A 25798-nucleotide genomic window follows, 5' to 3' on the forward strand; every position below is an offset into this window, starting at 1 on the left:
AAATATACCAAACAATCCACTCAGACACAATCAACTGCCATATAGAGTCCAGAACAACGTCACCATAGCACAATATACACACACTTCACAGATCCAAAATGATTCCATTTTGGTACACCAGCATTTTTCTTCAAAAATATTTTTTTCATTTCCATTACATTTTCTATAAAATGAAAAAATAAAGCAAACTTTACTCATTTTCTTGCAGTCCCTTTAGTGGCAGTGTAAAGTCTCTTGACATAGTGCCATTTTATCAGACTTAAATACTCCATATTTTATTTATATATTATCCTTATAGCTTTCTTTAACTGCCTCTATTTTTTTTTACAACCAATAGTTTTTCCATGTCACTCCATCCCGTTTTTACTAAATCATTATTTGTTCTTTTTTCTTTCAAATGATACTTGCTCTACACATAACAGAGCACAGTGGTCAGAACTGTGGTTTAACCTGCAGAAAGACCTGGAATGTTTCGTCTTTTGCCACTGATTTAAAATAACTGAAAAACAAAGACGGAAAAAAAGCTTTTGGATGAACTTCCGTCCTGCAGCAACTCCTTAACCTTTCGGCTCCGAAGCCTTTTTGTACACACTAAACCTCGATCTGTCAATTTCCAGCAGCAAAATGTAAAATGTCTCTTGTCACTGATGGCCGTCTGCTGGTCTGAGTGTGTGCTGCCTCATGTTTAAGTGTGTGTATTTGTGTGTATGAGTGTAAAGAGTCCAGGTATGACTTCAAGGATAAGTGAGAATGAGGCCTCCTCTGACAGAGGCATCTCTCACATAGAAGCTTAGCCTCTCTGCCTGATCATTATTTTCTGCTTCCGGGAAGTTGTCTGAAACTCTGAGAGCTTCAGAGCTTCAAATCCGATGATGAGCTTGTCTCACTCACGCACTGAAGCTGGCAGATGGCATTCCCTAGACTACACACACTCCTCCAGTCTTGCCCAACCTTGTCAGGGTGGTAGTGTGGAGGCACACGGACACACACGTGGTCATGGCTGCGCTCAGACCAGCGAGGCCTCGGCTAGTCATAACTCGGTGATCTCCAAAGGACTCTCTGACAGGATGTCCCCATCCTTGTGACGGTGCATCGGTGTGGACTTGGCAGATTCCGTGCGGGCATTGCGCTCATTGTAAAGTCCCCCGTCGGCATTCAGTGCCTCCAGAGAACGTGCCAGGGCCCGCTGGTCGTCCTCTGGCAGGCTGTTGAGGTCAGAGGTCAGGAGGGTACCCGTACTGCCATGTACCACGTGCACACCCTCGGGACCCTTAAGCTCCACAGGGAGTTTATGCTTAAACCGCAGGGTACCACGTCCTCCTCCCAACCCTAGGCGCTCATCTTCTTCATCATCCAGATCGCTCTGGATCAGCTTGGAGGCAGAAAAGAAAAACAACAACAAAGCTAGTGAAAATCTGTTCATGTCACAGGTTTAAAGGTGAGCTGGGAAAATCAAGCAGTAAAAGTAAGTAACACACACAGTCCTTACCTTTCTCATAAGTCATCATGAATTTTACATGATTACATGCACGACCTGATTGTAAAAAATCCCATATCAACACAATTCAAAACCACAATCCACTTCTGTCAAGTGATAATCCAAATCTTCAATTTCAGTATCAGAAACCACAGAGTCTACACAACGCTGTCTGGCTAAAGGAAGCAGCAGGAGATTGGAGAGTGCACGCGTCAGAGCAGCAGACAGAACATCAGACTGGTAAACCACAGGAATGTTAGATGTGGCTCCAGGAGTGTGCGACAGGAAGAGCACAGCAGCAGGTGCAGACAGAGCCCACCTCTGTGATTGATGAGCGGTCTTCCTGGCTGGTGGAAACTGTGACCATTCGAGCTGCAAAGAGCTTTTTCAGCCTCAGGTAGTCGTCCAGGACCACCTTCAGCAGGGAACCCTGATAGGACGGCAGTTAGTGTCAAACTCTGACACTGAATATCAACCACTCTCTAAATGGCTGGTCTCAACAGCTCATCCTTGAGTCCTTGGAGTTTCACGATTGGGTTGTGGTCGACGGAGCGATCCAGTTCAATAATCTCACAAAAATCTCACCTTGATTGGTCCCTCCCTCATGATCTGGCCCAGTTTAGCGATGTTATCGTATTCCTGAATGGCTGCTCTCAGGTAACGGTCATCCTCAGGCTTCGCCTGAGGTTCCCGACCAAATGTACCCTGTAGGAATGACAGGATTAAACTTCTATTTAATATAGAACATGTGTTCATTGAACATTTAATCTTATTAGAAACAACCTCAAATGCTCAATTAAGGCAGTTTTTGAATGAACAAAGAAATAGAAGGGTGAATTACAGTACGGTACTTCTGTTAGATTTCATCACTGAAAAATCCTGGATATTAGGCTGACTGATGGTACTGACGTGAGTGCGTGCTGGGCTGTTCCAAAGGTCGGTGATCTCGCTCAGGTTCTCAGGCAGGTCATCCTCATGGTCGGCCTGGTTAGCCAACTCCAGGTTCCGACAAAAAGGGTCCAGCCACACTGGATTAGCCCTGCAGCGGTAAACCCCGCATGTGAAATTTAAAATAATAAATTCTATGACATTGCTTGTGGTACGTATGTGTGAGATTGAGTTCTGTGACAGAGAAATTCTGTGACAGAGAACCAACCTCAAAAAATTAAAATTGATCTGATATTGAAAATAAATATAAAACTTGTCTTTCTTGGCAAAAGCTGCCAACTGCAAAATGGAGCCTCTCAGAGATTCTGATGTCTGCTTTTCAATTCTGGTTGCCAGGCAAACTTGAGCATCAAACAAATGGCATCTTGGCTAGCACCCTGTATATGTCTGAGGGATGCCTTTCAAAATTTGTTAAAAAAGCTATCTTTTGAAAATTAAACACATGTCCAACATCAGAGGTGCATTATACATTATTTACTTCTTTTGACCAGCTGTCTGTGACCCATCCAGAACAGAGCCACGGGATGAGAACCACTGCTATACACCATTGTATCATATAGTAATATTACATTATGTTCTAATATCTTGTCAATACACAAATATATTTTACTATCCTGCTCTTGCACTATAACTGGTACTATGCTATACTATACTGTATAAGTTATAAAATAAAAGTAATGTCACCCTTCGAATGAGTACTTGTTGGTGTTAGGCATGTCCAGGATATCCATCAGACCCTGGTTACCTAGATAACAGAGAGACAATAATAAAACACCCTCACTACAGCATTATTTTGGACGCGACATGAAGTGATGCCATAAAGCCCTGAAACAGGTCAATCAATCAATCAATCAATCAATCAATCAATCAATCAATCAATCAATCAATCAATCAATCAATCAATCAATCAATCAATCAATCAAAATTGTTTCTAGGTGCTTTAGGTGGGGGTGATGTCCCCTTCAGCCAGCATCTTCTCACCTGTCGATCCTGCAACAATAGCTTTCAACTTCCTTTGGTGTCTGCAAAACAGGAAGAAACACAAAAACCACAAAAGGTAAAAAAAAAAAGTTGACATTGCTGATTGAAAGCACATGTGTACTTTTCAGAAGAACTTTTTATAGACAACATTTTACAGAAGTCTGAAGGCATCTTACACTCTGCGATAGTGCCAGTTCATTGTGACAAAGCAAATTCCTGCCAAGCACAGCAGCACAGCCAAGATGATGATAACCAGCTGTGAAAGACAGGAAGTTTAGAGGCACCAAAAGCATCTGCAGCATTCCACGTGCTCTCAGCATCCTCACACACCTGAAGTGTTGTGATGTCATCTGGCAGTTTGTCATTGACAGCAGGTTGAACGTCCACAACATTATATTTCCTGAACAGGTTTCTCAGCTGGTCTTTGTTCTCATCGATCATCTGAATTACCCTGCAGATTGTTAAGCACAGTGACCCGAGTTAACGGTGACCCCATCAGCTTGATTATTACAGTCTCACCATTTCTTTAGTTGAAGAAAATAAATACCTTTCAACATCTAGGATGGTGTTGGTCTGATTGTTGACAACGTGCATGAGCATGTCTGTCTGAGCATAATTTACCCTGCCTTTCTTATCCACATGGAACTGCAGCAAATCAAAGAAGATTAACAAATGTAAGGGACAGTAAAAAAAAAAAAGGAACTGCCACGAACTGACCTGTATGTCGTCCAAATTGACGATAGCGCCGGTGATGTTAGAGAGCAGAGTAATAAACTCCTCCTGGTTTTCGCGAACCAAATCAGGAATCTCATTGAAAACTATTTTCACTCTCTGGTCATCTCTAAGGATATAAATATTCACATTGGTGGTTGTACTGTGACCTGCAAAATCGCAAGCCAAGATCTCTAGCTGGAAGTAGCCAGGGCTGTAGGCCGTGAAGAGGTCGTAAGTGCGGATTATACCATCTCTCAGTCCTGAGGAAATCATGGGAAGAGAAGTCCTTTAGTGGAGCTGCAGTAGTAGATACACACGACCTGCTTGCTGATAATAAAAATGTAAATTATAAATCAAATTCTGAATCAGCCTTACAGTGAGTAACAGGAAACTCACCAATAGTGAAGATGTTTCCCATATCCTCGCTGCCATTGCTCTGTGACTGAAAGTAGCGGATAGTGACAATATGGTACTGGACTAAGCTGTTGTTGCCAACATCATTGTCTATTGCAGCGACCTTGATGAGCTCCGAGCCCACTTTTGCATTTGATGCAACTCCTGACACAAGACAAGAAGAAGACATATTATGATACCTGGAGCACAATCCCCCCCCCAACACACACACACATACACATAAAAGAATATGGGGTACCTGCAGTGTATTCCATTTTAGTGAAGCGTGGTGTCTGGTCATTGATGTCCTCCAGTTCAATTTGGACTTCCAGCAGACTGGGATCATGGGAAGGGTCCAGAATTCTGGTTCGTGCTGCTCTCTGGGCTCTGGGAGGAGTCCAGCTCTTATTGCTGGAAGCTTTGATGATGATTGAATAGACCGGGATCTCTTCCCGGTCCAGATCCCTGTATAACTTCAGCTCACCATCTAAACTCAAGCCAAAGTTTCCATCACTGTTTCCCCCTGCAGGAAGACAGGAAGACAGGCCAATGATGTGTTTACTCATCGACTGCACTGAAGGACTCAGCTTTAAATAGAAAAGACAGATGGAGCTAAAAAATGCCTGTTATTTTACGTATATCTTACTTATTATAAACACAATTATTTGGACGAGCCTCAAACAAACCATCCCAAAAAAATCATCAAACAATATCAAGCAATTTCTGGGCCTATATGACGCTGCATCACCTGCAATGAAGTAGTAGACAACAGCATTGGAGCCTTCATCCGCATCCACGGCTCTAGTAACATTCCCCACCATGGTGCCTGGAGGAGAGTGCTCAGGTATTGTCATCTTCTGGTAAGGCAAGCTTCCACGCTGCAGTACACAGACAGGCATGCATGCAAAAACACACATTCAGATGTTGCTGTGAACATGCAATCAAATGATGATTTATTTATGGGTTCTTTCTCACTGGTGGTTTGAGGAATACAGGCTCATTGTCATCAATGTCCAACAACGCCACCTGCAGAGGTTGTGTGGTCTCATAAGGCACTGGCTGGCCCATGTCCCGGGCCACAATGATAAGCTGAAAGAGTTAATTAGCTCTGAGTCAGAGGCTCGGTTGGACATATTCTCCACACACTGCACACACAGGTGACTCACGCTGTAGAGGGCCAGTTTTTCTCGATCCAGTTTCACAGTGGTAGTGATGACTCCAGATATGGGGTCAATATGAAAGTTCTCCCAGTCTCTGTTACTGGCTCCAGTCTGCAGGAAAGCATAGCGGACTTCTCCATTCACCCCCTCATCAGAGTCTGTTGCATGCACCTCATATACTGGGAGGCCAGGGGGCTGCTCCTACAGGTGGGTTACAAAGGAGAGCATGTGTTTGACTATTCACAACTAAAACCATAATTTACACACCTTATTTGCTTATAAATTTGTAGGTACTGTGTTGGATTTCTGGCACATTTTTAGCACATTTTTGTACTATGTAACATGCACACACAAAATGGGAATTATCAAATATTCCACTAATATTTTTTTACTTTATGTATATTAAGCACAACAATTGGCATTAAAAGGTAGCACAGACTTTCCAGTTGCTCCACAACTAGCTTTGATAGCAAAAAGATCTTCTGCAGCCTGTAGAAGATACCAAAAACCACAGGCTGCTTGGGTGCATGACGCTGTTTTTGTTGTGGTCCAGGATTCCCAGTTGTGTTTTTCCTGCAGGGGACGTGGTGGAGCCATGCTCCGGCCACCTGTTGGCGCACCTGCAGGACATCAGCGATCAGCCGCCTATTTAAGGTCTAAGACTCCGGCCTACCAGGGTCGGAGGATTTTTGTGTGACTTGGTATTTCTGGTTTCTTTGTTGGTTTTTGAAGATTTTTGTGATTTTTGTGGCTCCACGCTGGAGCTCTTCGTGTGCATCCGGCGGAAGAACTGTTGCTTCCTGGCAGTCCAGGAGGGCTGTCCTTTTGTGTTTGTTTAATAAAACCTATTTTTGGACCTTTCATCACTGCGTCTTGCCTGCGTTCGGGTCCTGGACAACCACGCATCGTAACAGTTTTAGATATTCAGTTGAAGTATCGGTCACCTTTATGGTTTTCATTGCTCATGACTTTAAGTACGTTTCTGTATCTCTACTTAAGAGAATTTATTAAAGTCCCTCAGTGGGGATCAAACATCAAACAAACTGGAGCTGATTAATTACCATTGCCAGTGTTGAATAATGGTGTCAATGACATCCTAGATCAAAGAAATGCTTGATTAAAACCTGAAACTGGGCACGTAATGGAAACACAATGGACAGCACCTACCTCTGTGATGTGAATGATGGTTCCGTTGGCGGGCCTTACAAACACTGGTCTGTTGTCATTGACGTCTATGACTGTAATGATCAGATCTGCGGTTCCCCACAAAGGAGGACGCCCTTGATCTGTAGCCACAACTGTCAGGTTGAATTGTTCAGAAGACTGTAGCAGACGGCGAGAGCGCACCAGCCCAGTATTGGGATCCAGGATGAAGGCTTCTAATACACGCAGAGCCCAGATTTATGATTGTTGAATTATATATTCTGTCAGCATTTTTATACTTTAAACCAAATGTGAAATTCATAGCGGTTCTTAACCTCACATAAGTGAAATTCATAGCGGTTTTTAACCTCACATAAGTGCTTTCTACCTGAATGAGGCCCCAACATGCTGTAGAGTACTGCTCCGTTTTCCCCTTCATCCAGATCAGTGGCTCTGACTGTGATCACAGATGTCCCACTGGGCTCATTCTCAAAAACGCTGGTGTTGTACACTCGCTCTGTAAAGCGTGGCCGATAGTCATTGACATCAAGGACAGTCACCAGGACCTGATGTGCACCAACACAGATATATTATCAGGACAGGCTAAGACACAGATGGTGAAGCATGGTCTCCATTGTCTGCAGATGTTACTGTATCAAAATAAAATACCCAAGATGTAATAAAACATCTTTTTCAACCTTAATGCCTCATTAGATTTAATGATGTAATAAGCTGAATTTTAGATGCTTCAACTACGTGAGGTGAATGAAATACATTAATTCAGATCTTAGTTACTTTTTCTCCTGAGAATCCTACTTTTATTCAAATATTTTTTCAAAATATGTGCTAAAGTGCATCAGTTCAATACAGTTCAGGACAATGCATCATCATCATCATCATCATCATCATCATCATCATCATCATCATCATCGTCATCGTCAGTGAACTCTACCTGAACAGAGTTCTCTCTTCTGTTGTTGGGACTGCTGCCAGGGTTGTCACGGGCAACAGCGGTTAAAGTGTAGTGATCTTTTGTCTCTCTGTCCAGTGGTGACAGGATGTAGATCTCCCCCTGACCCAGAGAGGAGCCAATGATTAGGAAGGAAGCAGGAGTATTGAACGGGAGCAGTGCTGCTCTCGTGATACCAACACATTTCTTACATGGCGTGACAGTAATGCAGCAAATGTGTAAACCATCATCACAGCACTGAACATGTTTTTTTGATTGTTAATGTCCCAACAGGATGGGGTTCAGTGTGGACACCCAGAGCTGACATTGTTGTGTAAACTATGTGTGTGCAAATGAACTCACAGTAGATGGTTTGATGGCAAACTTGCCTTCCCCGTCCACCAGGCTGTATTCAATAGCAGCAAAGCGACCAGAGTCAGCATCAGTGGCACTGACACGAACTATCGTAGTGCCCAGGTCCACGTTCTCAAACACTGGCTCCTGCACAGAGATAGACAACTGCCTGATATAAAATGTATTCACTCGTGAATCAAACATTAAACACTAATGAAGTATGTTTCAGGTAAGACATCTTTATGTTTCTGTGCTTGTCATCAAATATATGGGCTTCGAGTGGGTGAAGTTCTTCGAACAGAGCATCTCTTGAAATTTTGATGCAGTCTCATGGAAACAGGAAATGACAATGACTCAAATTTATCACACAAAATCAGTTTTTTGTAGGAGTGAGTATCTGTAAACTTTGATTAGCACCTGATATGATGGCTGCAGGAAGACAGGGTTGTTGTCATTTACATCAACAATGCGCAGAAAAACCGGTAGCTCAGCGATCCTGGGAGGAGACCCATGGTCCTGGGCTCGGATTGTAAAATTCAGCCATTGCACTTGCTCAAAATCCACCGTCTGGTTGGCAATGATCTTGCCTGAAATAATTGTAAAAATGGTGGGTATAAGCTCCTTCATGTTGTAGAAACGTAAATAAATATTACTGAACATTACATATTTGAAAGCTAGTAACACATTAAGTTTTTCCTGTGTTACTGGATCTCAATTAATAGTGTTTACACTACCATTATCAATACTATTAGATGTAGAACAGTTATATGCTGAAAATGTTGGCTTACATTAATAACATACATTACATTAATAACAACTAATACTAACTAGTTGTCATTATTACCAAATAATTTTAACAGGTATGTTAAATAATGCAAATGGTTAAGTAATGAGTGTTTTAAGTAGAATGTTGTAGTTAGTTTTGATTGAATTTTAAAATGTCAGAGCATTGATGCGTTATGGGCCCCATGGACGTAGGCCCGGCCACCAGGCGCTCGCCATCGAGCCCAAGCCCCAGGCCTGGCTCCAGGGTGGGGCCCCGGTAACCGGGTACGCGGCTTCCCTTTCGATGTTTCTTGATGGGTCTTGTGAACCATTCTTTGTCTGACCCTTCACCTAGGACCAATAGCTCCCAGGCTCATTAGGGTACACAAACTCCTCCACCACGATTAGGTGATGGTTCACGGAGGAGATTTGGAGGAGGTATTAACTTCAAATCGGAACATCTGATATTTTCCTCTGCGAAGCATTTAAATCTTTAGCTGGAAATACTCCTGTTTGGTTTACTGTGGAAACCACAGTACTTATTTTTTTTATTCACGTCTGTGTGGATCATCAGAATATTTGTCTGAAAAAGGTACATGTCACTCTGTGGTGGCATAGAAAATGCAACCATTCAAAGTGGATAGTGTACGGTGGGTGTGAGACGGAGGCAAATAAATTGTGCATATATATAATACAGGAATTCCTCTTTAACTAGCGGCTTGCAGTCATACCAGTGGAAGGGTCCTCCAGTCGAACATAACCCCCTCGCGGCAGGTGGAGCAGCTGGTAAATGACTTGGCCGTTGGGACCTTTGTCTGGATCTACAGCTGATACTGATAACAGTGTTGTACCTGGCTGGGCTCCTTCTAAAATTTTCTCTGTGAAGTTGGAGACTCCAAAGGGCCGGAACCGAGGGGCATTATCATTTACATCCAACACGTTTATGGTCAGTCTCGCTGCAACAAAAAAGTGTGTTTCAAAACACATTGAGAGACACTCAGAGAAGATGAGGCTGAACTTCACCCCAGGAAGTAGACTGACCATTAGGGACACTGCCTGACTTGTCAATAACATCACTGGCGTTGTCATGGACGGACACAATGATTTCAAATGTGGCTACCAGCTCTCTGTTGATTGGGTTTCTTACAAACACAGCACCTGAAAGTTCACCAACACACGCTGGGTCATCTTTTAAAATGCAAGATGACTTGCATTTACAGTAGTTTATCAATTATCTGTCAGTGGTCAACAGTGAAGTCAGTGTCTCACCAGTGTGTAAATCAATGCCAAAGGATTCCTGCAGGCCATCCACCGGGTTGTTCCCATCATCCTTTGCCTCCACGGAGATGATATAATACTCCAGTCGTGGATGCTGATCAGGGTCCTCAGCGGTGAGCGTGGCCACAACAACACCCGGAGGTGTCGACTCGTTCACATTTATCATAGTTACTGGCTCAATAAAACGAGGTCTGGAGTCATTCACGTCATCCAGGATAACAGTTAGGGTTGCTGTGCCTGACATGGGGGGCGTGCCCCGATCGGTTGCAGTAACAACCAGTCGGTAAGACCCACGGTCTTCTCTATCTAGGCTGGTGTTGCCTACCAGAACCAGCTCCAGAGAGTGGCTCAACCACAAAGCGGTCTTGAGCGCCACTCTCAGGCGATACATCAGCCAGCCATTCGAGCCGGAGTCTGCATCGGTGGCAGACAGCTGCGTCACCACTACACCTGCAGAACGGCACAAACAGAAAAAACACATTTGCATCGGTGCTTAATTAAGTGAGATTTTGACCTGTGAGGCCTTGGCCTGCAAGTTTTAAAGAATTTTTGTGTCAGTCACAACTTGTATACAAGCTGGATCAATCCCTTCTGCTCTATACACTGATCTTTAGGGACAAGTCAACCCACATACCAGTGGGGCTGTTCTCAGGGAGCCGAACACTGTAACTGGACGGGCTGAAAACAGGAGGGTTGTCATTCTCGTCCAGGATGGCCACTGTAAGAGGAACGCTACTGTTTAACCCTCCAATATCCTCTGCAACCAGGAACAGCTCAACCCGAGGCTCTTGAAATGCTTCACGGTCTAATCTGCTCCCCGGACGCACAAGAATGACACCTGCAGAAACAGACATATAAGTGTCACAGGTAGAGAAATGTTATCCTACTTGATGAGGGTTTGAGTTCTTACCAGTGTTGGGGTCCACAGTGAAAAGGTCCACTCTGGCACCAAGCAGCTGGTACTTTACCACAGCATTGGGTCCAATATCATTATCCTTTGCCAGAACTGGCCCATTTAACACAGTTACAGTATTACCTATTGGACAAAAAAGAGTTTAGTATGAAAAACTTGGACTTTTCTTTTTTATTATTTCAGGCAGTGGTCAAGTCTACTGATTTCTGCAAGTTATGTAACAAGAAAATGTAATATTTGACCTTTAGACCCATACTGAACTTTCAAAGCATATATGTGCATTAAAACTGCATGTAAACAAAGTCAGGAAGTGGTGGAGATGGCGTCACGGTGCTTAAGCATAACGCTCTGTACTGCAGCTGCAGATATCATGCAAACACTCAAGGGAAATATGAAGACAGGCGCAGCACTAAGAGCTACCTGCTAAAGAGTTTTCCATGATTTCAGCTCTGTAAGTGGTTCTGGTGAAAACAGGCCTGTTATCATTCTCATCCAGGATGGCTATTACCAAGAGGTCTGAATCCTAAGGGTTTGGAACACAGAGGGAGGGTATATAGATGAATGGGTGTAAATGACACACAAGTCTACAATTGACAGGTTAGCTTTTTTTTTCAGAAACAAACTGACTTTAAGAATTGTTCACAACTAACTTGTGGCTCTTACCCTTCCCACAGAAGCAACACTTTTTGCATACTGACATGCCCGGCAAAGAGTTTTTTCAGAACATAACATAAGGCTTAGTGGGTGCATGACAAATGTGTTTACCCTTCGAGCAATGCGGGAGTTCTCGGGGTTGTCTTTAACAGTGATTGTGAGTCTGTATTCAGCCACTCGCTCCCTGTCTAGAGGCCTGTTCACCTGCACCACTCCTGACTGATGCATGCAGAGGAGGAACAGAAAGGTTAATCATGTCACTGGTTGCTAGGGTCAAATGTGCATGAAGTACAGCATAGCATAATTTTGTATGTTTTTCGCACCGTGTCATTTATATAAAAGGCTCCGTCCAGGTTACCAGCTGTGATGTTGTACGTCAGCAGGGCATTGCGTCCACTGTCTGCGTCTTCTGCTTGCACTCTAGCCACCGAAGTGTGTATGGGTGCGCCTTCCCTCACACTGGTGTTGTGCGGGAGATCAAGAGGACTGGGTCGTTGTCATTGATGTCTCGTACATGGACCCCAACCACCACCTGAAAACAGAAGTCAGACGGTAGAAATCTAGATTAAAATTGAAGTGTTTCATCTGATACTTGAGCTAGCTAACAAGCTCTGACCCTATGCATAAGTTACGTGATAAGGTGAAAGATAATGTTTGTACTTTGTGTGTTATGTAATGAAGGCTTACAGAGCTGTTGCGTGACGGAGTGCCCAGATCACGAGCTGTGACGGTGATGTTATAGAAGGCCGTTGTCTCTCTGTCCAGTTCTACATCTTTTCGTACCCGAAGCTCGCCCTCTACTGGACGATATCATGAACTCATCTGACAGAGGGACAGAGAAAGAGCTTGGTGACAGACAACCGAGATTTAATCAGGCACTATAAGAAAAAACTGGACAATAACTCTGGTGGTCTCCTCCAGTTATGCTGCTATTCCACTTGCCATTGAGCCCAGAGTCTTCATCACTGGCTCTGAGTGTCCAGACACGAGGTCCGGGCTGCCCTTCTGTCACCTCAAAGGGTCCCTCGTAGGTTCGAGGGAACGATGGTGTCACATCATTTACATCCAGAACGTTAACCAGCACCTGTGTTCAAAGTTTGCGGTTGATCAGACATATTTTAGAGCTCTTTAACTTTAACAACCTACCGTAATTTCCGGACTATAGAGCGCACCTGATTAAAAGCCGCATAATCTAATTTTAGAAAGAAAATCTATTTTGTACTTATACTAGCTGCACTGGATTTTAAGCCGCAGGTATCCCACGTAGTAATATGAAAAATTAGATTGAAAACATTCAGTTCCGGTATATGTTTTTATTACCGTAAGAGACGAGTCACTGACGAGTGACAAACAGGTAAGAAACAACAGCCACTCTTTTCACTTGTATGTTTATACAGAGACCTTAAATCCAAATTTTTTCACGTCAGGATTTTTTTTACTTGTTTATGCTTTTTTACTCAAACAATGAACAATCTAAAACTCCCTGATGGCCCACCTCTAAAATCTTCTATTTTCATCGCGGTGGCGATTGCTTTTGCCTTCCGTCTAAATTGTACAGCGGAAACACCGCGGCCGCCTGCTCTCTGTGTGTTGACCCAGTCTTCCAGAACGTTTTCAAGCTTGGGCCACCTGCTATGTTTACGTCTAAAAGCTTTTGTCTTCTTTTTGCTTTGGATCAGTTCTTCAGGCGGGCATCTCCACCTTTTCGCCATTGATTACCGTAATGTATGCCAAGATTACGTGCGCCAGCTCGATTTCCTTCTTCAACAGCCAGAGTGATCGCTTTTAACTTAAAAGTCGCATCATATGCTTTTCTTATAGTATTTTAGTAAAAATGTTAGTAAAAATGACTGATTCACAATAGTTGTGATAGTGCGCCACGAAAAAAAAAACATTAATTAGCCACACCGTAGAATAAGCCACAGTGTTTAAAAGTGTAGAAAAAAGTAGCGGCTTATAGTCCGGAAATTACGGTACTTAGAGTCATAAGCTCAACTTAAAATTTTACATCCCTGTAGTATGTGTTGGATGGGTGTGCACTGTACAAGAACAGAAAGGTATGAGGAGATGTGTTCAGTTTGCATATTTACAGTTTGTGCTGGATGTGAGACGAAGATCACGATTTGGACACTGGTCGGTAGCCGTGACAACCAGCGCATAGTGGCCATTGCTGATCTCAAAGTCCAGCTCTTTTACTGCCGTAATCCTCCCCTAAATGCACACACATCCAGACAGCTCATTTATTGCATTTTTTCATGCAGCTACTACATTTCTGTACATCAAATGGCCTCTCACCGTGATGCTGTTGATGTGAAAGGTCTGGATCAAGTTGCCCTGAGTGATGGCATACCGCAATGTGCCATTCAGTCCCTCGTCCGGGTCAATGGCTGTTACTGTGGCGATGGTTGCACCCACTGTGTCAGGTCCCTCACTTAGCACAGTCACATTACTCCTCTTCAGGAACTCAGGAGCATTGTCATTCTCATCCACGAATGTGAACGTAGATGGTGGTTGGGGACTGCGGTGGAAGGTAAAAAACAGGCACGGATGTACCTACTTTTTATGGCTCATGGGTAAAGCAATACGGTATTTCTTTGGCTACACAATATGTCAGCTGATGATCTTACGTAGAATCAGAACATCAATGATGATGATTAATATTGGAATAATATAGTGAAGAATGCTTATTTTACCAAAACTAATAAACCCTGTCAATATAGAACATCGATAATGTAATACTTTTCGCTACATTTTCCAGCTCTACATTTTTTATTCAGACTGTTTCATTTCTGTATATTTCTTGAGCACATTTACTGTGTAGGTTTTTATTCAGTATGGAACAACGGGGCAAAGTGATAAAGGCAAATTAATTTAAAAAAAAGAAAAGGCAGTTCCACAAGTTCTGGCTTCACCAGTCTGACCAGTTCCCATACCAGCAGTACCTGACTACGCAAGAGATTTCCACCCTGCTGCCTGGTTTGACTGAAACCTCGATTCACAAACATTGGTTCTTTCTGCTGGATGCAGCATGTAAGAACATCAATACTCCCCAGTGTCACAATCGCTGATGTGAGGCGCTGTCACAGAGCTGCTGTTCTGGTTGAAATAACCATCCTTAAGTATTTTTAACACTTTGGTCCAACACTGGAAATATAAGATATTGATGACAAGGGCCCATGCTAATAGTCTAATAACAATCAGAAGGTTTTATACTCCATCAGAAATGGTTGATGTGCATTATATTTAGTTTCAAGTCAAAGGTGGCTTATTGACCTTGAGAAAGATACCAGACAATGGCAGCTTTCCTCTGATACTCTAAATGATGTGTGTCCTGCGTGAAGCAAACAATCCGATGGTAGAATAGTAATGTTCCATTTCTAGGACAAAATAATGGACTTCTCTTCTTGTAATAGGTTATTTGAAAATCTCTCCTACCACAGCTTTTTACACTGAACATCTAAACTCATAATTGTACATCTTTTTTCACACTTTGCCTGAACAGGAAGTATTTCACACTAAACACGAGCATTGAACATCTACTGTGCGTGCGTGCGTGCGTGTTTTTCAAAGCTTTGCTTGATCTTCTCTTCAATGTACATGCAAAAAACATTTATTTTATATCCCGACATGAAGTCACCCATCTGTGACTTCGTGTTCATTAATGTATTCCTTATTTATCGAGTAATATTTGCAGGGTAAAGTTTCACTTTGGCTGTTGTGCGTCTCAGAGTGCGTGCGTGCGCCTGCGTGTCTGTGTGGAGGGGTGGGTGGTGTTAGGGGGGTGGAGCGTTTCTCTTCTTGTCACGTCGCATTTTGCTCCGCAGAGTTCAGACGGACTTAAGTTGAACACAGAAAACACACGCGTGTCAACAGCGCAAAAGTTTGTAGTGGAGGAAAAAAAGCTCAGTTATGGAGGGATGGACACGCTACCGGGCATCGCTCCGCGAAAAGACCGCCGTTCTCTGGTTGTGTTTGCGCCCTCTTTTACCTGGCTTCAGGTAAGACAGCACAAATCCTCTCTAGCGTTGTTGCTTTACTTGTTGACAACAGCTCGAGTCGGTTGATGGAGTTTATTGGTGTAAACGAGTCGATTCTACATTGAAGACGATGGAATAAAAGTTGATCGAATCCTTGTGCTTGTGCTGGGCTTTACTGTCCAACTGTTGGACGCAGCGTTAAATGGAAATAAAAAGTCAGTCAGTTAAATCTTCCAAACTTTTGTTTTAATGTGACCACGACGTCGACATTAAGCGTTCCTTTATGTCTCACTTGATTGCTGGTTTGCGCGTTAATGGCTTATTTGACGCGTCCATCCGCCTTCGTAAACGGTGGTTAAAAGTTTCCAGGCTCGCTTTGACGCCGTTGTTGTTTTGAGACGGAACATCTGGTTTCAAGCCACTCCCCGTGGGATGTTGTGGAGCGCAAATCCACCGTGCAGCCTCAAACTATACGCCTTCAGCTCCTAATACATTAGAAGAAACACTCCCATTGTGTGCGTTTGGCGGAATAATTATGAGATATCAAACCTTTACTTTCCCCTCTGCTTTCAGTTATGCTGTATAACGTAGAGGTTGAGGTTTTCTTTAGGGTTGCTTAAACATAAACGAGCTGGATGACTCTGGAGACTTGGAGCAGCAGCTGTTGCCTGCAGAGCAATTCCACCCAAATTATCCAGATGTTCAGTTTTCAGCTTCAAACTTTTAAGATTCTTCCATCAGATGCAGCTAGTTATAGTTTCTAAACCTTTTCCTGTTTATATGAGACCTAAATCACCTCTAAATGTTCTGCATTTTATTTTGACTTTTAAGACTGAATGAGTGAGTGGATCACAACTGAGCTCCCCATGTGGCCCAGGGCTGCATTTCGTCTGCTGGCTCCTTTTCCCTGCTGCTGTGACACAGCTTTGTGCCACATATTGATCTGTACAGCATGAAGTTATTAGCGTGCAGTGACAAAAATGGTTGGCCAGTCGATGTCATTGACAGGAACAAGCGTGGTGGGGCCAGGCAGAGTGCTAATGTGCAGCAGCTGTGGGCCCTCATGCTGGATGTGCATGAGTAATATGAAGATGGTGTAGGCAGAGGGGACACATCATTGACAGTAACACCATCTTGATGAAATCACAGTGACAAAATGCTCTGATGTATTTAAGTTGTTAAGGACCCCATTTGATGAGGAATAATAGCAAACAATCAAAAGAAAAGAGAAACAGGTCAGTTGAGCATGCAGAGTTCCTTTGAGAGGCAAATGAAGAAATGCTACTGGAACAAAGTTGTAAACAGTTTCAAATAAAACCAATATTGCACAACATCCAGAAAAGGAGAATAGAGATACTGGACTGAAACGCGACATGTACTCTAATGTAACGTCATGGTTTAACTACTACTTCCCTCTACATCTGGATAAACTATGTCACACTTTTATACTTCCTGTGGTTTAAAAAGAATGCATCTGTGCTCAAAGCCTCAACTGAATCTGTGTGTTGCTCTAGTTTCATGTGTGTATGTGTGTGTGTGCACAGAAGACCTAATCCAAGATCCTCCTGCTTTTTTTCTTAACACATTTTAATGGTTTGAGATAATCATTAGTACTGGAGTTGGTGTGAAAAGGGGCAGGGGGGCTTTTCTAATCCTTATATAAATATAGAGAAATCGTACCAGTGAAAAAACACCAGATATGGAGAGAATCGGCATCACTTATTCAATATAAAGTAGCAATAAATCATGTAAAAGGACCAAAGCTTTTAAAAATGCAACAGTTTCTAAATGGGTCTTAAAGCCAAGGCGGGTCAGTGTCTGGGCCTTTGATGACTATCGAGATCCTCGGCAACTATGATCTAAAATTTAATCTTGACACCTGGCTGGTTTAACATCAGTGACACCAGGCGCGAGGGCGAGACTATTTTAGAACGCTCTGGTCCTGTCAGTGAGCGACATCTGAAATGTACACAGTGAGTTTAATGGGAACATGATTGTAGCATCAAAATGGAGGTCAGGAAAACCAGCAAGGCGGCTGTGAAATAAGAGAGCAAAAGGGCTTCCTTTCTTATTGTTTCATCACAGTGGCAGGAACAGCCGTGGGAGCAGCAGTTTTATTCTAATCACCCTCCCGGCCTTTATATTGCCTCCCTGAACACTTCCTCATTCACTGTCACACGCATTTTAATTATACAAGCACGGACGGCTAATCAGAGGCACAGGTCAGAGGTCGTGAACATATAAGAGCCAGTAACAGAAGTTACTGTTTCAGCACGGTGCTCACTAGAACACATAAGATCCTTTGGCTTGAGGACAGTTTTGGAAGGGTTATTTCTACCTGTGTAGATTATAGCAATAAAAGTGTTCATTTCTACTGTGGTCAGAACAGTGAACTCTGCTTTCTTCTCAAGAATGTAAATGCATGAAAACGTGTGTTCACCCCAGATCAAGAAAATCTGTGACATTTTGGCTGAGGTGGCTGCACGTGGTGGCGCAACATGACTGTTTCAGGCCACCGAGCAGAAGCAGCAGCAGCAGCTGTAGCTCTTTATATCCACAGTGGGCAACCACAGTGTGTCCTGATAGCTCAGGAAGGAAATGCATTCCTCGAGACTCGGTGGTACCAGTGATGTATACAGTCAGAGAATGTATCTAAAGACCAGCACACACGCTTCTGCTACCAGAGCTGCTAATGATGCATTTACTCAGCCTCAGCTCTGGTGATCATTCCTGTGATTTTTAACATTACAGTAGGTTAGATGTTGATTAAAATTAAAATGACGTCAGCCATCATGTGTGTTGTTGCTGCATTTTGAAGGCATTGGAGGTGTATAACATTAATGAATGGCTCTAAATGATTATACAGGGTTTATTTGCTTGCTTTACAAGAGGTTTTCTCTTTGTGCATTCACTACTCGGTTAGAACAGGATGTGGGTAAATGCATGTAACATAGCTGTCTATATTGTTTCTGGAAAGTATGTGCTGTACAGTGCAAGTCAGTTTGTGAATGCAAGTCTTGGATACCACCGTGCAACAGCAGCCTATAAAAGGAGCCCCAAAAAGGAATGATTTATTCTTGGTTTTATGAGAAAATAGAGGCCACACACGCCATGTGCGTATTAGCTTCTGTAGCTTTGAGAATTCACTTCAGCACACCATACAAAACAAACATTAGAAAAGGGATTATAAACTGCGTTAAATAAATGTAAAACCAGGAAGCTTGTACAGTGCAAAATAAGCTAAATTGTCCAAATTCACATTTCGATTCCTCATCACTATAAGTAGCATTCACAATGTGGTTGTTTAACTTGTGACTCATGATGCTAGAAATTAACAGATTCTAAATCCAATTAAACTTTTGGTATAAACAAATATTTAACAACTGGATTTGCAATTATTATAATCTGCTAAACTACAAAGTTTGATTTAGCTTTCCTAAAGTTTATTGTGTTTAAGGTGGATGTTCATGTAGTTGCTCACATATAAGTTTATGCATTTTGCACCTGGCAAAAAATAAAAAAGTACTTTATCCACATAATTTCCTTTCTCCCTCTCTAGCTAAAGCAACGCCCATCATGGCCATCCAGCAATGAGTGTTTCAGCCTCTCACCTGTACTACACTTGTCCAGAAGGTGCAATGCAAACACTGGTGTGTAACCAGAGAGGTGGTGCTTCACACCCTAATGATTCCCTGTGGCGCCTTCTGGTTTTTTCACACCCCACAAAGACCAGCACTGCCACAAAGCACGGCCCGCGGAAATGTTACCTTTAAACACAGCAAACTGTCATCCAGGGCTGCATTTGGAGCCACACAGGAGAACTTCTGGGTCAACTACAGAACGTGACTCATGCTGATCAGGGTCGCTACTGCTGTGCAGCCCTCGAGATCGAAAGCATACATCATGAAGCTGTGCAGAGAACCCACAGCCACATGTTCCTCAATATTATACCAAGTAAGAATATTAAATGTATGGTGTTTATGATAGTATATAAGTAACTATGAGGTATTAATCACAACAATGTCTTCAAGATCATTTACAACATTTAACAAAAATTAATTACATTTCAGTTGGTTATACTATTTTGCTGTTAGAAACTGCACAAATGTGTTTTTTTATATAACTTAGTGAATAAACACACAAATTCAGTAGCGCATTAAATCCAATATATTTTTCTATTATTGATTCATTATTGAATTAATTATTAATCATATATTTATCTTTCCATGAACAGAAGAACTTATTGTTATAGTTGGTGGAACCAATATTTTAATGGATTGGTAGAAATTATTGAGCAGTTTTGGGTCACATCTCGTAAGATCTCTCACTGTTAAAGTGTGTGATGCTGCATCTGAGAACCAGTGTGTACTTTTCAGGGGGAACAGGATCTCCAAATTGCACTGTCTCAGCTCCATCAGCACCTGAAGGTAATGCCACATTATTTTAATACTTTCAAGAGTAAACTTATGTCACAGCAGACCATCCGACATGAAGTTTAACTAAGTAGCACATGAAATTGAACTGTAGCTGAGACGAAAACCCAGATAAATGTGGCGAGACTTGTTTACTATATAAAGAACCTGACGAGTGTGTGTTTACCCTGGAGTGCATGTCCAAAAGAATCCCAACTTTTTAAAAATGTGGCCAGGAAATTGAATAAACTGAACAGAAAAAGCTGCACAACCCCTGCCTTATTGGTGACAAAAACAGCCCCTTAAATCTAGGATGTTGCTAGTATTTAGTGGCTGAACAACAAATTTACACACAACCAAAACACCAACCAGAGAGCAGCACCTTGGCTCTGGCTCGCTTGAAGGGAACCGGAATTTCAATTAATATCTTTGGCAACACCTGTGATCGCTTTTGCCACGATGGATGTTGTGAAAAGGTCCATTGGTGGCAGGAGAGTTCTCACTTTATCAACTCTGTCTCTGTTTTGCTCCCCCAGGCCACGGTGCCAGTGGCCTTGGCCATGGGGGCCTGTATTTTGGCTTTTTGCTGTCCCGCCTCTTATTCTGCCTACTTGTCTACAGACAGAGGCAGAGTGCCCAGTCGAGAAGGCGTATGTATTATGCACACGCACACATACACACACACATGCACACTCATTTCCGCTTCCATGCATTGAAAAGAAGCACAAATCTCTCACTCTGGGTTCCCAATAGTGGCTTGTCAAACACATATTTCCTGTCACTGAGCTGGATTAACTGTATTTGACACAGTAGGAAGCACATTCACACTCGACCTGTAGCGCTGTGCTCTGTTTCAATCCCCTCACAATGGCCCATTTCCTGTTTCCTCTCTTCCAGGTGCACAGGAGCTGGTGAGGATGGACAGGTAAGTTTTCCCACAGGCTGTTACTCAGCTGTAAGACCAGCTTTAAAAAACAGCTGTGGCTAATGTAAATTTCCTATTCTGTTCCTAATCCTGATTCCCCCTTAATATTTAAGCTAAACCCATTAAATCAAAGGCTACAATTAGAAATGGAGTTTCTAACCCTTTTTTGAGCTGAGATTTATATTTAGAATTAGCATCCTATTGTAGGTAGGTTTCTGTGCTGGCCTAAATATTTGTTGTTACTTTAACAACCATTGTCTTTTACTGGTTTTAAGAGCCACATTACCGCATAGGTTATGGTGTTATTACTGTATTTATCCATATTATGTATGTCTGTGTGTCCAGTGAGGCTCATGGTCACGAGAATCCCGTCTTTCTGGGAGGCTCACCACAGATCAAGAACCGCACTGTTTCCCAGATCATGGCCAGGCAGTCTTCTGAGACAGGACGCCACTTGTTGTCTGAGCCAGGAACCCCTCTGTCACCTCCTGCCACATGGGGATGTTTTCTTCCCAGCAGAAGGTAGGAGAAACCAATGCCTCTCACCCTTGGTTTACTGTGTGTCCCAATATTAAGATCACAACTGATTATAAAAAGAGATGTAACAATCAGATGTACACAAACTAGTGCAATATAATGTAGCTACAGTATTCCTAAGAAGGGGTAAACGTGGATGGTCTGCTCCACATAGGTCACACCAGCTATGTTTGGGCTGCTGGGTTGTTATGCATGGCTTGATGTGCAATTATGTTAGTTGCTTTACAGAATTTGGAACACCTTCCTTTATTTCACAGGTGAATTTTGAAAACACCCTTTCAAAATGTGCAGAGGGATGGTAAAATGTTGATGAAATCAGCCCAGTCGCAGTTTTCAATTACTTTGAAAGCCGACGGAAGAGAGTAGTACATGATGAAGTATGGGCACCCTGAAAACCACTGTCTTGGGGTGAAGGTTTCGCAACTCCTGCCCCCCCCCCATACGGAAAAAAAAATACCTGATATTCTCTTTCACACGCTCTATATAATGTGTTGGAAATACTTCAAGATAATCACAAATTTTGCTTTTAAATGTAAAAATCTCATAACCCACCCTAAACCTGTCTTTGTCCATTTTTAAGTGCCTACTCTCATTCTTTTTGCGTTTTTTCTATGCGCCCTCCTTTGGGTTTTCATGTTTTTAACACCACTTTAGCTCTTCCACATTTTCTGGCTTGTTGACCTTCAGTTTTAGAGGAATTTGACAAGGCAATACTTCCCTCTTATCTTCAACATGTTTTTGCTAAGTCAGTCCTCTTACGCTTCCTCCTTCCCCTTTTTTACATTGTGAGAAAAAGAGTATACTTAGTGAGAACTCTCTTGGTGCTTGCTCGTACTATAAACGGAGAAGGCAGTTAGTTCCAGTTAGCAGAGTTTGTTTCCAGTTAAGACATCACCACCATGCACATTTACAGTTTATCTGCTATGATACTTTTTCTGTTGTTTATTCCAGACACCATCTTTGAGACTCCAGAGCTCCGGCAGGTGTAGAAGCTTTCTTATTCCAGACCCTAACCAGCGCCACAGCAGTTTTCCTCCCTCTCTGGCTCTGCATGGCACATGCCTCACAAAACCTTTGCTGAGATTGCTGTCTTTACATTGTTCCGAACTGCAAGAGGGAACGGACTTCCACTTTCAGTCCTATACTATTTTCACCAGCAACATCAACTTGAGGCTAAAAAGCACAAATATGCTTGTGAGCACTTTTGTAATTTAAGGGGGCTGCGAATGTGTGTGAGGGACCGTCTAAACAATGAAGTTTGAACAGCTGCCTATTGCCTATAAAGTATTGTTGAGGGCCATGGGTCCCATCATTTGAACGGTGAGCATGTTAGAACAGTCTGTGCATTCAAATCTTTCCTTGAATGTGATAACTGGATTAATAAAAGAGTGTTTGTTGCATCCTATTTTTTCATAGCACAAAGGCAACACAATCTGAAATATTATTATACAAGAGGTTTTTGCTATATTTATGTAGCACTTTTGTCTGTTCTTTGCTGCTCATGGAGGATATGATACTCTTCTTGCTGTAAAAATTAGTGCATAAAAAGCTAAATACCAAAACTTCGTCAGGGAAGTCTCACTTTGGTTTGTTACTTTTGTTGCTGTAAAAGCTTTCAGTTTTCATGCACTTCACAGTAGCCCTAAATATGAACAGAAAATACATATTTCTATTATTTCCCATTCTCATGTATGCTTGAGTATGGAAATATGTAAGTATTCTTCTGAATGTAGCAGAGTTTAAACCACATTTAACTGCCAACAGGTTCATCACTGTTATCTTTAGTGTTTTGTTTTTTTAAATCTTTTTTAATTAATGTGTCAAGATTCAAATATTTTTAAATTGTATCTTCGTGTATAAAATAGGACTTTTAAGAGTGTAGTTTTGAAAACATTAAAATGATACAGATCATCTCAGGCCAGGCAGAGAAACTGAGTGGTCCAAGAGAGGAACCACATGTTTGGTTTTTTTGATTTATACATTAAACAGAGATGCAGCAGGTTCTCTGTGGGATTGTGTATATGACAGGGTATTATGCATATGTATATGTTTTCCTCAAGATTTAAATACTTTATTCACCAATTTATTATGTTTGCTTATGTGTGTACAAGTTTGATGTGTGTTTTGCTATTTAGTTGAATGGAGGCAGGGTTTAAGGTGTGTTTGTGTCTGAAATGTCACATCTGCAAATCTATTTTTGTGTCATACAGTAAAAAGCTTACATAGACCCAGACTCCTGGATTCTTTAAATTGTGACGGTTGTCATCTTAATAATAAAAAGGAGCCATGAAACATAAAAAAGAGAGGTCCCAGTCTTTGGATCAATGATCTTCTCAACTGGCAGGTCTCAAAACTCAAACTATCAAAGTACAGATTGCAGTTGCAGCCCGCGGACTCATTACAGATTGAACGAGGTTGTGTGTGCTTAACTGGTGCACACCAGAGGAACACAAGCAGTAAGGACAAAAAAAAGCATAACATAGACAAAAATCCTGTTTTAGAAGAAATTGATCTAGAAGGAAAGAAAGTTGTTTGTTTTTGGGTCATTTTGCAAATAGAGCTGCCTTGTTCATTTGTGAACATTATCAATGTTGTATTCTATTTTTGGGGGGGTAGGTCACAGAGTGTGAGTGGCCCAAACTCAGGTTTGGGCCACTCACTCTGACACTTTGACCTAGACTCACACTCTGTGACCTACACAAATTAGACACAACAAACAGACTTTGAGGTTTATCTGTTCTGAAAAGACGTTTCTGGTGACTTCACTGCTGATCACCACATTTAATTGACAAGGCAGCCATGTCTATGGCAGTGCTTCCAACAATTTTCTAATTTGACCTGCACCTTGACCTTCAAAACCCTTAAAGATAAAACGAGATGCATTATATCAACGGACCAAAGGAGGACGCTGCAACAAGCTGAAAAGCCAACTTGACCGCAGTTTGACCTTAACGATCCATTCTGGACACCAAAGGGATGTTAAATATATAGCAGAACAAGTGCTATCTCTCTTTTTAAAAAAAAATATTTTATTAACTTTGCTTGTCTTACTTATCAAGGTTGGAAGGTGACTGGTGACTGGTGGAGACTAATGCGCCCTGCACAGGTCACCAGTCCAACGATAGACTTAACGCCAATATTTTTGTTCTGTAGGGGAAAACCAGAGCACATAGAAAAAGAAAATCGCTGAACTTCTTTCCGTTTGTGTCGTGACTTACGGACAGTGGCGGGGTACCATCATCTTCCACAGTCACGTTGAGTATGTATTCTTGCTGGCGTTCTCGGTCAGGAGGAGCCGGCCGTGTCACCATCTCGCCGGTCATGCGGTCCATGCGAAAGGTCAGGTCCTGGTTCCCAGCAGTGATGTAATAAAACAGCATGGCATTGGGGCCGATGTCTCGGTCAGTAGCCATCACCCGGAGGACTGATGTACCACCGCCAACATTCTGAATTTCAAAGATATTAAGAGCAAAAATATAATAAACTAAGGTGACTGTTTTCAAGACAAATGCTAACAAACGTAAACCAGGATTTACGAGGTGAGTACATGGAAATTACATGAATAAAGAAACGCCCAGTAAAAAAACATACATGGATCTGCAGTCATGCATATTTTAGATACTGAGTGTGCTCCTACCTCACTTATGCTAACATTGTAGCCCTTCTGGCTTTCAATAACAGGCGCATTATCATTGACATCCAGGATGTTGATGGTGAGGGAGTGGTCAGTGTGTCTCGGAGGTGAGCCATTGTCAGTAGCCCGCACCTGTGACAGAATGCACATGAACTACTGTGCACATACATGCAGTACACAAATATATGTTAATCTGTAGAAATATTCATCAGGTCCAAATATGCATTTAGAACCATTCATTATGGGGTGCCTTTTGCCTGATTTCTGCCCCTCCATATTAAACTGTACTAAAGAAAGGTCCTGAAACAAAGGTCCTGTGTCCCATATTCAGGTGAAAATTGACTTTGTCCCATATTATTGTGAGAATCAAAAATAGTCCATAAAATGTGAATGGAATTAATGTATGAGGTTTAGGGCTAATTTATTATCAGGCCTCTCCTGCTCTGTGACCAAGAAGCTGATGATACAGGTAGTGTTCACAGGTGTTCACAGGCCTCATTCCCGATGTCTACCCTAGTCTGAAAATATGGAACTGCACTAAAACAAAAATCCCTTTTTGGGAAAAAAATTTTAATGGGAAATTT

At 42.3% G+C, this 25798-nt stretch overlaps 1 protein-coding gene and 1 long non-coding RNA gene across 2 annotated transcripts in view; one reads left to right on the forward strand and one right to left on the reverse strand.

Annotated features, from left to right (window-relative positions):
- Positions 1–42: 42 nt before the first annotated feature.
- The window catches only part of cdh23 (cadherin-related 23), a 172913-nt gene continuing 147157 nt past the window's right edge, over positions 43–25798 (reverse strand). The window contains 39 exon segments of the mRNA XM_029834775.1: positions 43–1372; positions 1797–1907; positions 2063–2182; positions 2387–2516; positions 3110–3170; positions 3407–3447; positions 3583–3662; positions 3737–3857; positions 3954–4051; positions 4124–4380; positions 4517–4678; positions 4773–5036; positions 5262–5391; positions 5489–5602; positions 5680–5874; positions 6841–7052; positions 7205–7382; positions 7769–7888; positions 8129–8266; positions 8537–8706; positions 9616–9840; positions 9926–10042; positions 10154–10493; positions 10495–10541; positions 10544–10612; positions 10797–11000; positions 11073–11198; positions 11496–11598; positions 11841–11948; positions 12053–12207; positions 12210–12261; positions 12417–12530; positions 12532–12551; positions 12633–12813; positions 13812–13940; positions 14025–14219; positions 14221–14247; positions 24799–25026; positions 25218–25346. Coding sequence (XP_029690635.1) covers positions 1031–1372; positions 1797–1907; positions 2063–2182; positions 2387–2516; positions 3110–3170; positions 3407–3447; positions 3583–3662; positions 3737–3857; positions 3954–4051; positions 4124–4380; positions 4517–4678; positions 4773–5036; positions 5262–5391; positions 5489–5602; positions 5680–5874; positions 6841–7052; positions 7205–7382; positions 7769–7888; positions 8129–8266; positions 8537–8706; positions 9616–9840; positions 9926–10042; positions 10154–10493; positions 10495–10541; positions 10544–10612; positions 10797–11000; positions 11073–11198; positions 11496–11598; positions 11841–11948; positions 12053–12207; positions 12210–12261; positions 12417–12530; positions 12532–12551; positions 12633–12813; positions 13812–13940; positions 14025–14219; positions 14221–14247; positions 24799–25026; positions 25218–25346 — 5613 coding nt within the window. The 3' untranslated portion in view covers positions 43–1030.
- On the forward strand, positions 15542–20140 carry LOC105416319 (uncharacterized). Its single transcript, XR_003888171.1, has 3 exons — positions 15542–15727; positions 19266–19660; positions 20083–20140. It is a non-coding gene; the product is annotated as an uncharacterized lncRNA (long non-coding RNA).

The sequence above is a fragment of the Takifugu rubripes genome, chromosome 4 (genome assembly GCF_901000725.2).
Source record: "Takifugu rubripes chromosome 4, fTakRub1.2, whole genome shotgun sequence".
In the NCBI taxonomy this organism is placed as follows: domain Eukaryota; kingdom Metazoa; phylum Chordata; class Actinopteri; order Tetraodontiformes; family Tetraodontidae; genus Takifugu; species Takifugu rubripes.